Source organism: Nestor notabilis, unplaced genomic scaffold (assembly GCF_000696875.1).
Source record: "Nestor notabilis isolate BGI_N333 unplaced genomic scaffold, ASM69687v1 scaffold23663, whole genome shotgun sequence".
Taxonomy (NCBI): domain Eukaryota; kingdom Metazoa; phylum Chordata; class Aves; order Psittaciformes; family Psittacidae; genus Nestor; species Nestor notabilis.
Genome location: NW_009922731.1, coordinates 44,010 through 56,391, shown reverse-complemented (window position 1 = coordinate 56,391; position 12,382 = coordinate 44,010). Strand labels below are relative to the sequence as shown.

The 12,382-nt window shown below is 41.5% G+C and overlaps 1 protein-coding gene across 1 annotated transcript in view; it reads left to right on the top strand.

The window, feature by feature from the left end:
- The first annotated feature begins 1,385 nt into the window (after nucleotides 1-1,385).
- The window catches only part of HPGDS (hematopoietic prostaglandin D synthase), a 15,845-nt gene continuing 4,848 nt past the window's right edge, over nucleotides 1,386-12,382 (top strand). The window contains exons 1-2 of the mRNA XM_010011782.1: nucleotides 1,386-1,521; nucleotides 10,233-10,325. Coding sequence (XP_010010084.1) covers nucleotides 1,389-1,521; nucleotides 10,233-10,325 — 226 coding nt within the window. The 5' untranslated portion in view covers nucleotides 1,386-1,388. The remainder of the gene's footprint in view (nucleotides 1,522-10,232; nucleotides 10,326-12,382) is intronic.

Below are 12,382 nucleotides of genomic sequence, written 5' to 3'. Positions count from 1 at the left end.
GAAACAGGTAACTTTCATCATGAATTAAGCAGCCTCCAGCATGTTCATTTGCTGTAGGTATTTCTTTTTTTTTTGCCTTTGCTACTCTGAGGGTGGGAAGTAGATGTTTTCACTTTTGGGAAGAAAGTGACAAAGGCGGTTTGCTTTTGTCAGCATTAGTTAAGTGCAAGCTTTCACAGTTTCTGAACAAAAAGCCTCTCCCTCTAAAGTGAAAGCTGATGATACATCTGCCCTCAAGCATGTTTTCAAAGGCAAGATGACTAAATAAGGGGTTGTTTCTATTGCAAGGTTATGTAATAGCACTAACTCATTAAAAAAGTTCCCTTTCTTTCCTAGAGTTGATGATGTGTGCATTATTACTAACACTCTGAATCTGATGGGTATAAAAGGATGGTAAATGACATACAAGGTCTACTTTAAGGCCAAAAGGAGACAGGGTTTTGCTTTCAGTGAGGAGGTGGGTGGTTGTTTTAGTTTCCTTTAGATAGTGCATTTACACCTCAGCCGAACTCATAGATCTCTTGTTAAAGTGCTACGTGTGCAGAATTTAAAAGCCTACTTCGGTTTAAAGCAGACATAGCTGTTCAACTTTCCTGCATCATCTTTGTTGTACAAACTCATGAACATTTTCTCTTGTTGCCTGTTACACGGAGAAACAAATAGAGCTTTCTTGTTAGATGAATCCTAACTAGAACTGTAGGGGGGAGGGAAAATCATATGAAAACTTAATAAAGTCATTTCAGGGTTTCTTTTGGCTTCCATACAAGAAACACAATTTGATAACTGTTTTTTCGAAATGACAATGTAGACTGGTTTCCATATCAATTTTTTTCTTCTAAAATAACTTGGGTTGATTGCCTATGCAACTACGATAATAGTTAATGAGAAAAATCACAACCGTTTGGCAATTCTTAGCTGCGGTCTTTGATGAAGGTTTCCATTAGCAATAGAGGCTGAGTAAGGCAGGCTTGAGCAAAACTGCTGCTCCAGGCAGCAACTATCTTCTGTTACAGTATATGATCTTAGATATGCACTCTGAAAAACTTTATAAAAATGGCCCAAGTTTGGAGTCCCAAGAAAAATAAAAGAAAGCTGAAAGTTCTTAGTATGTCCAAAAAATCAAACCATCTTTCTGGACACACACAAGGAGGAACTGGAGGTTTAACTGCCGTTGTCCACGTCCAAACACTGCGGTTGACAAATGCAGAACAAAAAGGCGTGACTAATGCAATGATTGCAAAGTACAACACATGGTGTCTTACTGTAATATGTCCTTTGCATTGTACAAGCATGTGTTTCAAAAACAAGCATATGGCTCGCTTTTGCAAAACGGAGTTTAGTTACCCATCTCTAAAGCAACACGGTGCCTTCCCTTTTAGGGAACCAGCATGCCTCAGTACAAGCTGACGTACTTCAATCTGCGAGGACGAGCAGAAATCAGCCGCTACCTGTTTGCCTATTCAGGCAAGAAGTATGAAGACCACAGGATAGAAGCAGCAGACTGGCCCAAAATCAAACCAAGTAAGTAGCATGAGATCTTATGCCCAAAGCTCTGCTAGAAATGCTGTCAAAAAGCATAACAAATGAAGAGGCATCTATGTGTTTCACAAGCAGAAATACATGTAATTCCTGGCTTTAATTAATTATATGGGCATTTTAATTGTCTACACAGCCAAATGTCATTTCTGATGCTCTCACACAAGTACAGATCCGAATCTTCAGACAACGTAAAATTGCTTACCTGCTGCCAAACAGCTGGGCTTTTAGTGCTTATCAATTCAGTTCAGCTTTTGTCTGTCTAAAGCTAACGAGATGCATGCTAATCTTCTCAGCTGCTTTGGAGGATTTGGCCTCGAAGATCACATTGCAGCCTTCACCTTGGTTTTAGAAAACCAAACTGGAAATAAATGTCAAGAAGGATACCCCTTTGCAGCCAGAAAGGTCTTCAGAGGGGGAAAGTGATGAGAGAAAACAGAAGTTGATACAGCAAAAAGAAAACAAAAGACGTGCTAGAAAACAGTTGTTCCTAGGAACAAGCCCTACCAGACCTTCCCAGAGTATTCTGCATGATACTATACTCCACCCATTTCACGTTTTTTAAAGTCACCTCTCTCCAGCTATTAAAGGTATTTGTTATTTCTGTTCATTAAATGAGGCTCAGTTCAAATGAAACAGACCCTGAGTTTGGAGACTGAGAATATGAAATCAGAGATATCTATGTCTTCATTTCATGGATTTGACCTGTATGTTGCTAACAGGCTATGACTTTTCACATCCAGGATGAAGAATGGTACTTCTAGTTTGAGAAAAGGCACAAGTAATGCACAAGGTGATTTTTATTAATTAAGCAATGTTTCTTGACAGGTTTTCACATTTAATAAGCCCAGTCAGCAGGCTACCAAAATCTTGCAGGGTGCAGTTAAATGTGGTCTTTTTCCATAATGTTCATAGTGACTTGAATGACAAATACTCAAGCACTACTGCTTTCCAGGTGGCAGCTGAAGCCACCAGTGGTGCCAAATCTGGAAAACACTGGCTAACAATCCACAGAGGAGTGTAAATGAAGCGGTGGAAACGGGGTATTATTTTTCAGATAGGTATGACTGCCTTCAGAAACCTCTTCTTTGTAAGAGCTTAAGCCTGTTGACCACGTGATATAGCTTATTTCTCTCCCTCTGCAATTCTCAGGGAAAAAGGGTAGAAACTAAAAATGAGATCAAGAATTCAGATGAACTGAGGAAGGTTCTGCATAGACCTTATTCATACTCAACTACACACATATTCACACTTATACACACATCCATGTATGTCCTGAACCAAAGTTTAGAGAATATTAGCAAAGTATAATTCTGTGTAGAGTTTTGCATACTGAGTTTTAAGTAAGACAAATAAAAAAGGCAAAGCATACATAGTCACTTAAATGCTACAGAGACATTAATATCCTAGGACAAGATGTTCTAACAACAGATCTGTCAGACAAGGAGAAGGTATTGCATCTCTCTTTGATTACCGATGATGTCCCTAACATCTGAGCCAGCACTCTCACATCATGAACCTACCAGTGGAGCTTTATATGTACAGCACTTGTTCATTACAGTGTATGGCCATGAAAATGCTGGGAGCAGAGGCACCCTCGAAATACTAAGACAGTTTGTAGCTGTGTCTGCTGCATTAATTAGTGTTGGTTAAGTCATTTAACCTTTGGGTGTCTTTGTTTCTCTTTCTGCGGTGTGAACAGTTTTTTAGCAGGTTTACCAAGGGTTAAGTAAGATTTTTCATTTTCTCTGCATGATGGCATTTCGTAGGAGCCTCTACTATGGCTGATCCCTAGATGAAATGCCAAAGCAGATAAGGAGTTTAGTAAAATGTGGGAGCTGCTGCTCTCAGATTTGTGAAATCATCTGTGCAAAATTTATGTTGGCCTAGGAGTTCTTTGAATTTCAGGCTTCTGTAGACACCCAGGCAGTCAGTGGATGGGAACTGGAATGTATCGTGCTAACTGACCAGGAAAACATAGACCTACAAAGAAACAGTTGGATGTATGCCTGAAAGTGCTATTACATCTCATACCAGGATGCTAAACTTCTGCTTCTGGAAGGCTCCCTGAATCCTAGATCAAGCACCAATGTGATGGTGGAATCTGCCACCAGTGGCATCCACATTGCAGACAATATGCAAGTTAAGAGGTTCCTCAATTAAAACAAGAATAAAGGTATCTCGTTTGCATGGTTAACAATGTAATGCTGCTAAGGAAATCGCCTGGAGATCAACTAGCTGACAACTGTCTCCTCCTTTGTGAAGCAATCATTAGTCATGGTATTTCCAGACAAAGTAATCTCCCACAGGCAAATCATTCAGCAAAACTTTGAATAAAAGGCAGCAACAGGGCCTCCCAGTAACCAGCCTTACACTATACAAGACAACCAAAAGCCACTGCCCCGGTCTTCCATAAAGTACACTGACTTCGCAGGCTATGACTCAACACAAGAAGTGGTTGCCTCCTAGCTAGGGACTAGGCTGTATAGGGTTTGTGTGTCTTAATACCACAACGATACTGCATGCAGCAGAGATGCACCATGCCCCGTGAAGGAAACAGACCACTTGCATTCTCTACTATGCCGAATTTTCAAAATGTGCCTCACTTCCCTCAGTGAAGGCAGGAATAGAAGAGGAAAAAGCCAGTCCTCAGGAAAGCAGATGGCAGGATCCTTGCCTAAAACAACTCAATTACTGCTGCGTTCTACAGCAAATATGAAACGAGGGATGCCTCCAAGCCATTGTGCATACCAGAAGCATAGTTCACTCTGCTGAGATCTTCTACATTACTATCATTCATATTCTGTGTTCAGATCGTTCTTATGAAGATCAGGCTCTTTTTCTCCATGTTGCCTGGACTGGGTTTACTTCAAAAAGAAAAGAAAGAGAGTAGCAGATTCCAACCAGTCTTATTCTGGTGAAAATGAAAGGGTGGTGTTTAACAATGATAAAGGGAATTACAGTTGTGTTTGATGTAACGGCAGCTAATGTAATAGCAGTTTGGTACACTGCTTATTTTGCAACCCTCAAAAATCATTAAAAATTGGTCCAATTAATTAAACTAATTACATAATTACATATTGAGGTGAGAGTAAGAAATACCTGACAAATGGCTGTACACACGTGCATACACCATGTTTGCATTTACCTACTTGCCTATGAAAGATACTTGCAGACTCTGCAAGTACAATGTAACATCCCTCTTTTTAATAACTTCAAGTATGATGAAATAATATAAATTAAAAATTACTTAGGGCAGAAGTTTGAACAAGGAGAGGACTTCATTTTTTTGAGCCAGTAAGGGAACAAGTCAAAGAATTCGAGTTTGCTTAAGAATACAAGGAGTCAGGTCTCTGCACAGAGGTTAGGCTTGCTTCATCAATTTTCATACAAAACTCACTTCTGGGAGCAAAGCTGAGGTGAGTCAGCTAAGCATAGAGATGAGATGATGTGAAAGAACAGACATGAGAAGAAGAAGAATGAAGAAGATGAGTGGAAAAGGAAGAAAGAGCTAAGGCAAGGCAAAAACTAAAATTGTACCTGCATAGGGGCTCCTCACGGGTTGAGGAGGACAGCAGTGAGCAGCATAGTACAGCACTAAGTGCTGGTTTCTTCACACCAGCAGCCCACCAGCCTAGCTGCCAGGCTGGGACAAAACTCTGCTCAGCTGTGTTGTGTTTCCCCTCCCTGTCCTTGACAGATGAACTAGCCCACATGAGCACCACCTAGTGAGTCATGCCCAGCGAGATGAGTGAGGAGCTCATGGTCAAAGGAAGGCCTGAAGACTAGTGAGAACCTATAGGCATGCCAGGATGGGAACAGTTATCACAGCCCTTAGGGATTTCATGAGATGGAGACGATTTATACAGGTGCCCTTCCTTTAAACACACATTAGACCTCATCTCCCCTCACCAGTACCCAGCAAAGACTACATAAACATCACAGTTTTATCCACAAAAGCTAACCAAAATTAGTGTAAAAAGGAATTCATCCAAATCCTAAACACCTCACAGATCCTTCAGTGAGACCTTCCTAAAATGAGACAAGAAACTGCAGATCAGTCTGGTGACTTACGCTCACCCTCTGTGTCAATGTTTTCTTCATGGAGAGTGTAAAGCCTGTGCAGACTTCATGCCAGCATTCAATGGTAAAACCAACAAATAACCAAGAGAACAGGAAAAGCAAGAATATGCTCATGAAAGTTCAATTCAAAGGAACTACAGCTCTAGTTATCTAAACAGCATTCTCTTTAAAAACCCTGTTCCTCTTTTCAGTGAGTTTTCAATCTAAATCTGGAAATCAACACAAGTTTTCATAGCACCTTCTACTTCAGAGGAGCAGCAAAGCAAGCAGGAACTGAAAGGGAAAGGTCATATATTTTCTGCACGCCTGAGAAATGACGCTGTTTGTATGATGACAGCAACAGATTTTTCTGGTTTTCCTTCTTAAAATGTATTTGCCCAAGTGGGAGTTAGAAACTTTGCAAGACACATTGTTTTGAAAAACATGGAAAGGACGTTCATATGGATACACAAGGGTATAAACAGACGTAAGCACGAAGCAGCCCCCTAACCGACCAAAGTTAAAGAAAAACTAGCCGAGTGACATGAACATCCTTCCAATCTGCCCTACTCTGGTGTAACTGTTCATTCATGATTGCTCTCGGATACATGTTGTTTCATGATTTGCCCCCACAACCTCATTATACCCGAAAGAGTTCCCTCTCACTCTCCAGTTCCGTTTGGCACCTCTTTCACTTGCTCACCTAATGTAGGAGCCTGGCAGGAATGAACCTATGCGCTTTTTTCATCTGGAGTCACACAAACTATGTCTTTCACCAAAACCATCTAAAAATTAGCAGTTTTAATGCAATGATTATACACATGGCACATTTGGCCATGCCCAGAGGTTTTTTGAACGTGTGCTGTCAATAAGCAGAGCTGGGGTGAAAAGCACCACAGGAGGCTCAAAGCAAGCCACAGAAGCCCATACTGTTGAGTCTAAAGGTGCTTAAATTTATTTACAGACAGATGGTTTTCTGTTGTAGTTTGGATCCCTTGGCTGTGGTTTTTGTTGCACTTCAAGAAATGGACTACAGGCGAGGTGTTTACAGGCCACACTGAGGTCATTTGTTAAATCCCAACCCTGACCTTGCCTCCAGCAATCCAACTGCACCCATCCAGCCTGAAGGCTCTTTACATCCTGCCTTAGGATGAACTGTGTGATACAAATTCACTCCCCTCTTCTCCACTTGGAAAAGGAAGTGTCCATTTTTCACAGAGAACATGTTCCTGCCCACAAGAGCCAAACTTCTACATACAGTCAATCTCCTGGTTTTGCTATGAGTTTATCAATATAGGAAGTTGTTCTTTTAAGTTACGAGAGCAAAAAGATACTTCACTGCAGGTTACTAAAAACTTTGCTCTCAATACATGTAGTTTGGATAATAATGCTTCAAAGGCAAAGAGATTCCCCCCCTCCCCAAGTTTTCCAGGCTGAAAATGAAACTTTATAAGCCATTATACCTTTTCGCCCAAGACAGAGGAGATGATGTACCATAAATATTTTCTGCTCCTTGACTGTTCTTTGCTCTTTTCTTCAGCTGTAAAACAGCGTGGATATCTGCCATACTTTCTGGTGTGCAAGAATAGCATGCCCTGAACCCAAGAAGAAACAACAATGATTCTCACAATGATCTGCACAGCACAAGTGTGCAGAAGCACTATGCTTATATTCAAATCACATTTTTTTTCCCTGTTCTTTATAAGAAAAAAATCAAATGTCATTTTGAACACACAAGAAAGGAAGGAACATCTCTCATTTACCATCTGTTCTGCTTTAAATAGTCTGTTGTTTAGTAACGATGGCTATAGATGTGCTGCCTCTTAGCAAAAAAACCCCAAGTTTCATTATGAATCTAAGCATAACGTCTTTTGGAAATTTAAGTCGCATGGGACAATGTGCAATAAAATCTGCTCTCATTTATTGATTTTACACTTGCATTATGAATCGCGCAAGTATATGAATATTTGTAGTGCAAACAAAAGAAAGCTGTATTTGTATTTTTAACCGTACACTTGTTTTTTTTCCAGGAAAGAGTAACCAGATCTTAATGAAAATAGCTCAGCACTGAGGAAGGATCATTTTGTAGGCACTACGCATGTTTTCAAGGAGTGAATAGCAATTCTCTTTAATTCTGTCAACTACTAGGGAAAAAAAAAAGTGAATCCAGAAATGGTCAGATTCCTGAGAAACAGAATATGAGAGATTACTACCACTCTGCCACCCAGCTGCCTTTCACACCTTAATCCATATTCCTCAACTGTCATAAAGATGACTCCCTCCTTTTGCTATAATCAAGAATTTCTTAAGAAATAATGTATCCATACAAACAAGCCATCTTTCATTTTCCTAGTTGCGACTGATAAAGTAAAACATCAGACAGAGCTGTGGCTCTTAGACTTTCCCCGTATGTAAACATAGCAGAAAATGGTCTATTCGGTTTCTAGATGAAGGAACCATAGTTTCCCAACCTGAGCATCAATCATCATTTTCACAGTTATTGCCACAGAGTTTGGCTTAGTCACTGGTTCAGTTGACTTAGCCAAAGCTGCATCAGCCCATCGCATTCCTACTGGGACTTCCGAAAAGGCTGCTTAACCCTGTCAGGGGCAGCTGCTATTGTTCCTGAGCTGGATGCACTTTTGCTGTTACCTCTTCTCAGGCATTGGTGTATGGCCTTGTGCAGTCTGGAGACCTGAAGGCTGGCCATGCTGGCACCTCCAGCAGACACGCACATTCTCATCCCCTCTACTTGCACTTGCTTAAAAGATGTGCTGGTATCCTGCATAAGAAGACATTCCTTCACAGCTCTGTGGCTTTGGAGGCAACGACACTCAGGGCATTCTGCACCATTAGTCCACAGCACAGAACCAAGGCTCTTCTCATTTTCACAACCAGAAAGCTTTTCAGTTTAGCATTCAGGGGTGCATCATTTTCTCTCTGGATTCTCAGTGAAGCACTACATGGACTTGCCAGGAAGTTGCTGCTCGCTGGAAAATAAGCACGTGAAGTCTTCTGTTCAACATGTCTATTATTGTTTCAATAGCAAGTAGCAGTGCATGTTTTCTCCCTGGGGTACAGCAGCTAATGCTCTTTGAGCTCTTGTGGTTCTAGTCACCAGCATAAGAATTTATACTTCACAGCGTGCTGAACTTAGGGGTAAAAATAGGTATCATGAGTACTGTGTTCAGATGCAGGAAAAAAAAAAGTGCACAGAGGAGTCATGGATGTCTCATGCAGCTGCCAAATTCATTTTGCAGATACAGATTTGACATCTAAGATCCTGTACCTGATGTGATTCACACACTGCATGCTAAACCACAGAGCCACGTGGCAGTGTTCATCACTGATGAATCCAGCTTGCTAAACACATCACGAATGCATGAGGTTTCATTATTTATCCCTTTTCATTAAGAACTAAAAAAACACTCATGGAGTAGAAGTGTCATTCCATCTGTTCCATAAAGACAGTTCTGGAAAGTGCTTTGCATGTTTCCAATAGCCAACATGCCCATTTTTCTGCTATTGCCCTTTTACGGTCTTAAGATAAGCATACATAAAGTGTAATCCAAATGAAAATCAGGTACAAAGCATTTGGCTGTGACCAGCACTTGCGGTCACATACTTGGAATTTATAAAATAGCATTCTTTGAAATGCAGAGATTTAAAGTTCCTCTGGTGAACAGCACCAGGTTCCCATGAGCGGATTCTTGCCACCCTAAATACTACAATTCTTCCCAGCTTAAGCTTTGCTCAGAGATTCCAGACCCATCTGATACCATGCTAGCAGCTCCTTCAAAGTGTAGCAAAACAGCAGCCCAAGTTTTCATGTGCCTTATGCTACTAAATTGATAACTGAAAAGTACAATTGATTTCTTATCTCAAACTCTCTTACAGATATCCATGATCTTACAGATATCCATGACACCTGCTTAGTTTGTCTTCCCCTAATCTTGAAGTCTGGAGACTTCTTCACTATAGGGCTTCTCCCCCATGACTTCTCCATGCAAGCTAAGTCAAGTAAATTTGAGTATCTTAACATTTGTGGTTCAGTGTGAAGGATATATTTGTCTCTTGCTGATGACTGTCAAGTGAAATGTCTTGTCAAAACGTAAGTTCTGAAATACAGATAGTTCTCTGAATCACTGCTTCTGAATTTAAAACAAGTGTAAATGAAAAAGCACCTCTGTAGGCTTTACCAGTCTTTTACTTCATACCCCATCTGGATCCTGCAAATCTTCAGTAGTACTTTGCTTAACCTTAGCAGTCACCCTTCTGGGGAGGAGAAAACAAGGAAGAAAAGGAAAAACCAAGATTCTACTGAAAAGTGTCCCTGCATGAAGAATTCAGGGTATGTAGGAGCACATTCAGCCTTTACAGCACAAGGCTAGGAAGTAGGGAATGCAGTACCTGGTTTCTATGTTATAGTTGCCTTCTTGCAATGTGATCTGGTTGTATCCTCAACCTTAGTTCTTTTTCATTTTAGTCCATGCATTTCCATACAGAAATACTGTTAAATGCCATAACAGTGCATACCCGGCAAGTGGTAGAAGTGCAGCTATTACAGACTCCCACCGTTAAGGGCTGTGATTTAACTTCTGCTTGTTTTTTTCTTTTTTACTTTCTCCTCCAAGCTATCCCATTCGGCAAAATCCCCATTCTGGAAGTAGATGGAGTTACCATTCACCAGAGCCTGGCAATAGCAAGATACCTTGCCAGAGAATCAGGTAACGTATTTGACTATTTTCTTGCTCTGTTCTGTACCCACCTTTAATGCTGAGGAAAAATACCCCCACAGCAAAAATAGAAACAAACCAACAGCCTGGCAAACCCAACCAAGAAGAAGTCAACACCAACATGGTGATAATGGTACTAGGGCTTTCCCCAGGCACAAACAGCAAATAGTTATTAGACTCTTGTTGCATCTGTAGCTTGCCAGCATAAAGTGCTGACCACAGAAACACCACATACCATATAGGATGCTTTTAAGGGTGCCACTCAAAGAGTGATGGCTTTAAAAACCACTGTGTGGTGGCATGCCTATGTTCAGCGCCCTTTCTTACCACAATTTGGTGCCAATTTTGCTCACTGGGTTGGGGCTGCTGTTGTAATCCTGATAAGGTCTCATGCTTTGCAGTTCCAAAGGTCAGAAAGAAGAAACAGAGCAAGGCACATTGCTAGGATGCTGTGTGGCACAGTTTGGAGTCAGTCAAAGGTCATGTAGAAAGTTAAAAAACAGACCAGAAAACAGTTCAGAGTAACAACCCATGGTGTGAAATACTATGCTGTTGAGAGCCAAACACATGGCTCAGCTCCGCATCTGCACTGTGTGTAAAGTGCCTACAGAAGAACTCAGAAATTCCCCCTTAGGTCTGATTGAGTTTCCTCTCTGCATACAACACCTGGGGTGTGTGCTTGCTTCTCCAGGCAATGAGCTTTATCCATGCGTCGCTGAACAACACAAAGTGGGAAGCCACAGGTTCCCACTGAGGCCCTCGGGGCAGTTTCCCCTGAATTTAAACCTTGAGCTGCCAGGCTAACCAGAGAGACGAACAGGAGGAGGAGGTTTTGGAAGCATTAGAGATCATCACAGTCAGCAAACAGAGCACTCTGAAGCAGATTTAGGCAACAATTCTGAGCTGGCAGAGAGATCAGATCACATGGTGACATCACTTGTATCTTTAAATGCTTACATCTTATGGAAGTACTCGACCGGGTAGATAAAGTGATGTAAGACTTAGTAATGCAAGTAACCAAAGAGAGTAGTCAGGGCTTGCTTTAGGCCAGCTGTCACTCAAAACTGTCTGCAAAACTGGTCTGTCTGAAGGCAGATGTGTTCATAGGGTGCTGAATGTCAGAAAATTGCAAAGGGGGCTGGGAAGTGAGTGCTGTCCTACTTTTTTATACTCTGAGCAAAGAGATATAACTCATGCTTCAAAATAGCTCACATTTTCCAACTGAGAAGACAAGCAGAAGTGCAGAGGGTTATTCTTCAGGGCCCAGCATGTCTGCAATACTATGTTCCTGACAGTTTCCTCCATCCCTGATATAGGCTATTACTTATAAGAGAATGATGAGCATCCACATGGTAATGGAAACAGACGAGAAAGCCTATCTTCTACTCACACTGCCTCCCTCCCCACCTCCTGATGGGACACTGATCTGGGCCTGTGCTCTTTTTCCAGTCTGGAGTTCTGACTTGGCCATTCCCATAGTCTTGCAACAGCCACAAAGGCCAGGGTTCTGGAGCACACTCAGACCTTTCTAGTCTCCTGTCAGTGTTGGTCACACTGTCAGCTGCACCAAGAGCAGCATGCATGGAAAGGGAAAAATGTATCTTCAGCTTCATAGTCAAACTTGCTAGTCCTGCCATTAGGTCTGCATACATGTCACCAATCCTTTAAAATTAAGAAACAGCTTTTTCGGTGCCCATCACTAACAACTCTTTACCAAAGGCTCACAGAATTTGATGCTTAAAAGTAGAAGGGAGGTGACTTGGAAAAGGAAGGGTATATGGTTTATGGGAAACACAGAGCTTCCAGGTGAGGCTTAAAGAAGAGGAGAAGGATGACCTGAATGTGCACAGAGATGAAAGCATGAACACAGGTCTGTGAAAGGAGAGTGAAGGGAAAAAAGCAGCAGCACTAAGAGGACTGCAGGCAAACCACAGGACAACAGGGGAGGAAACCAGATTTGTAAACAAGACAAAGTTGGGCTAAGGTGTCTGATTACAAGGAAGTAATCAAAAGCAAGCAGGATGTCACAAGAAGATTCTAAATGGGGC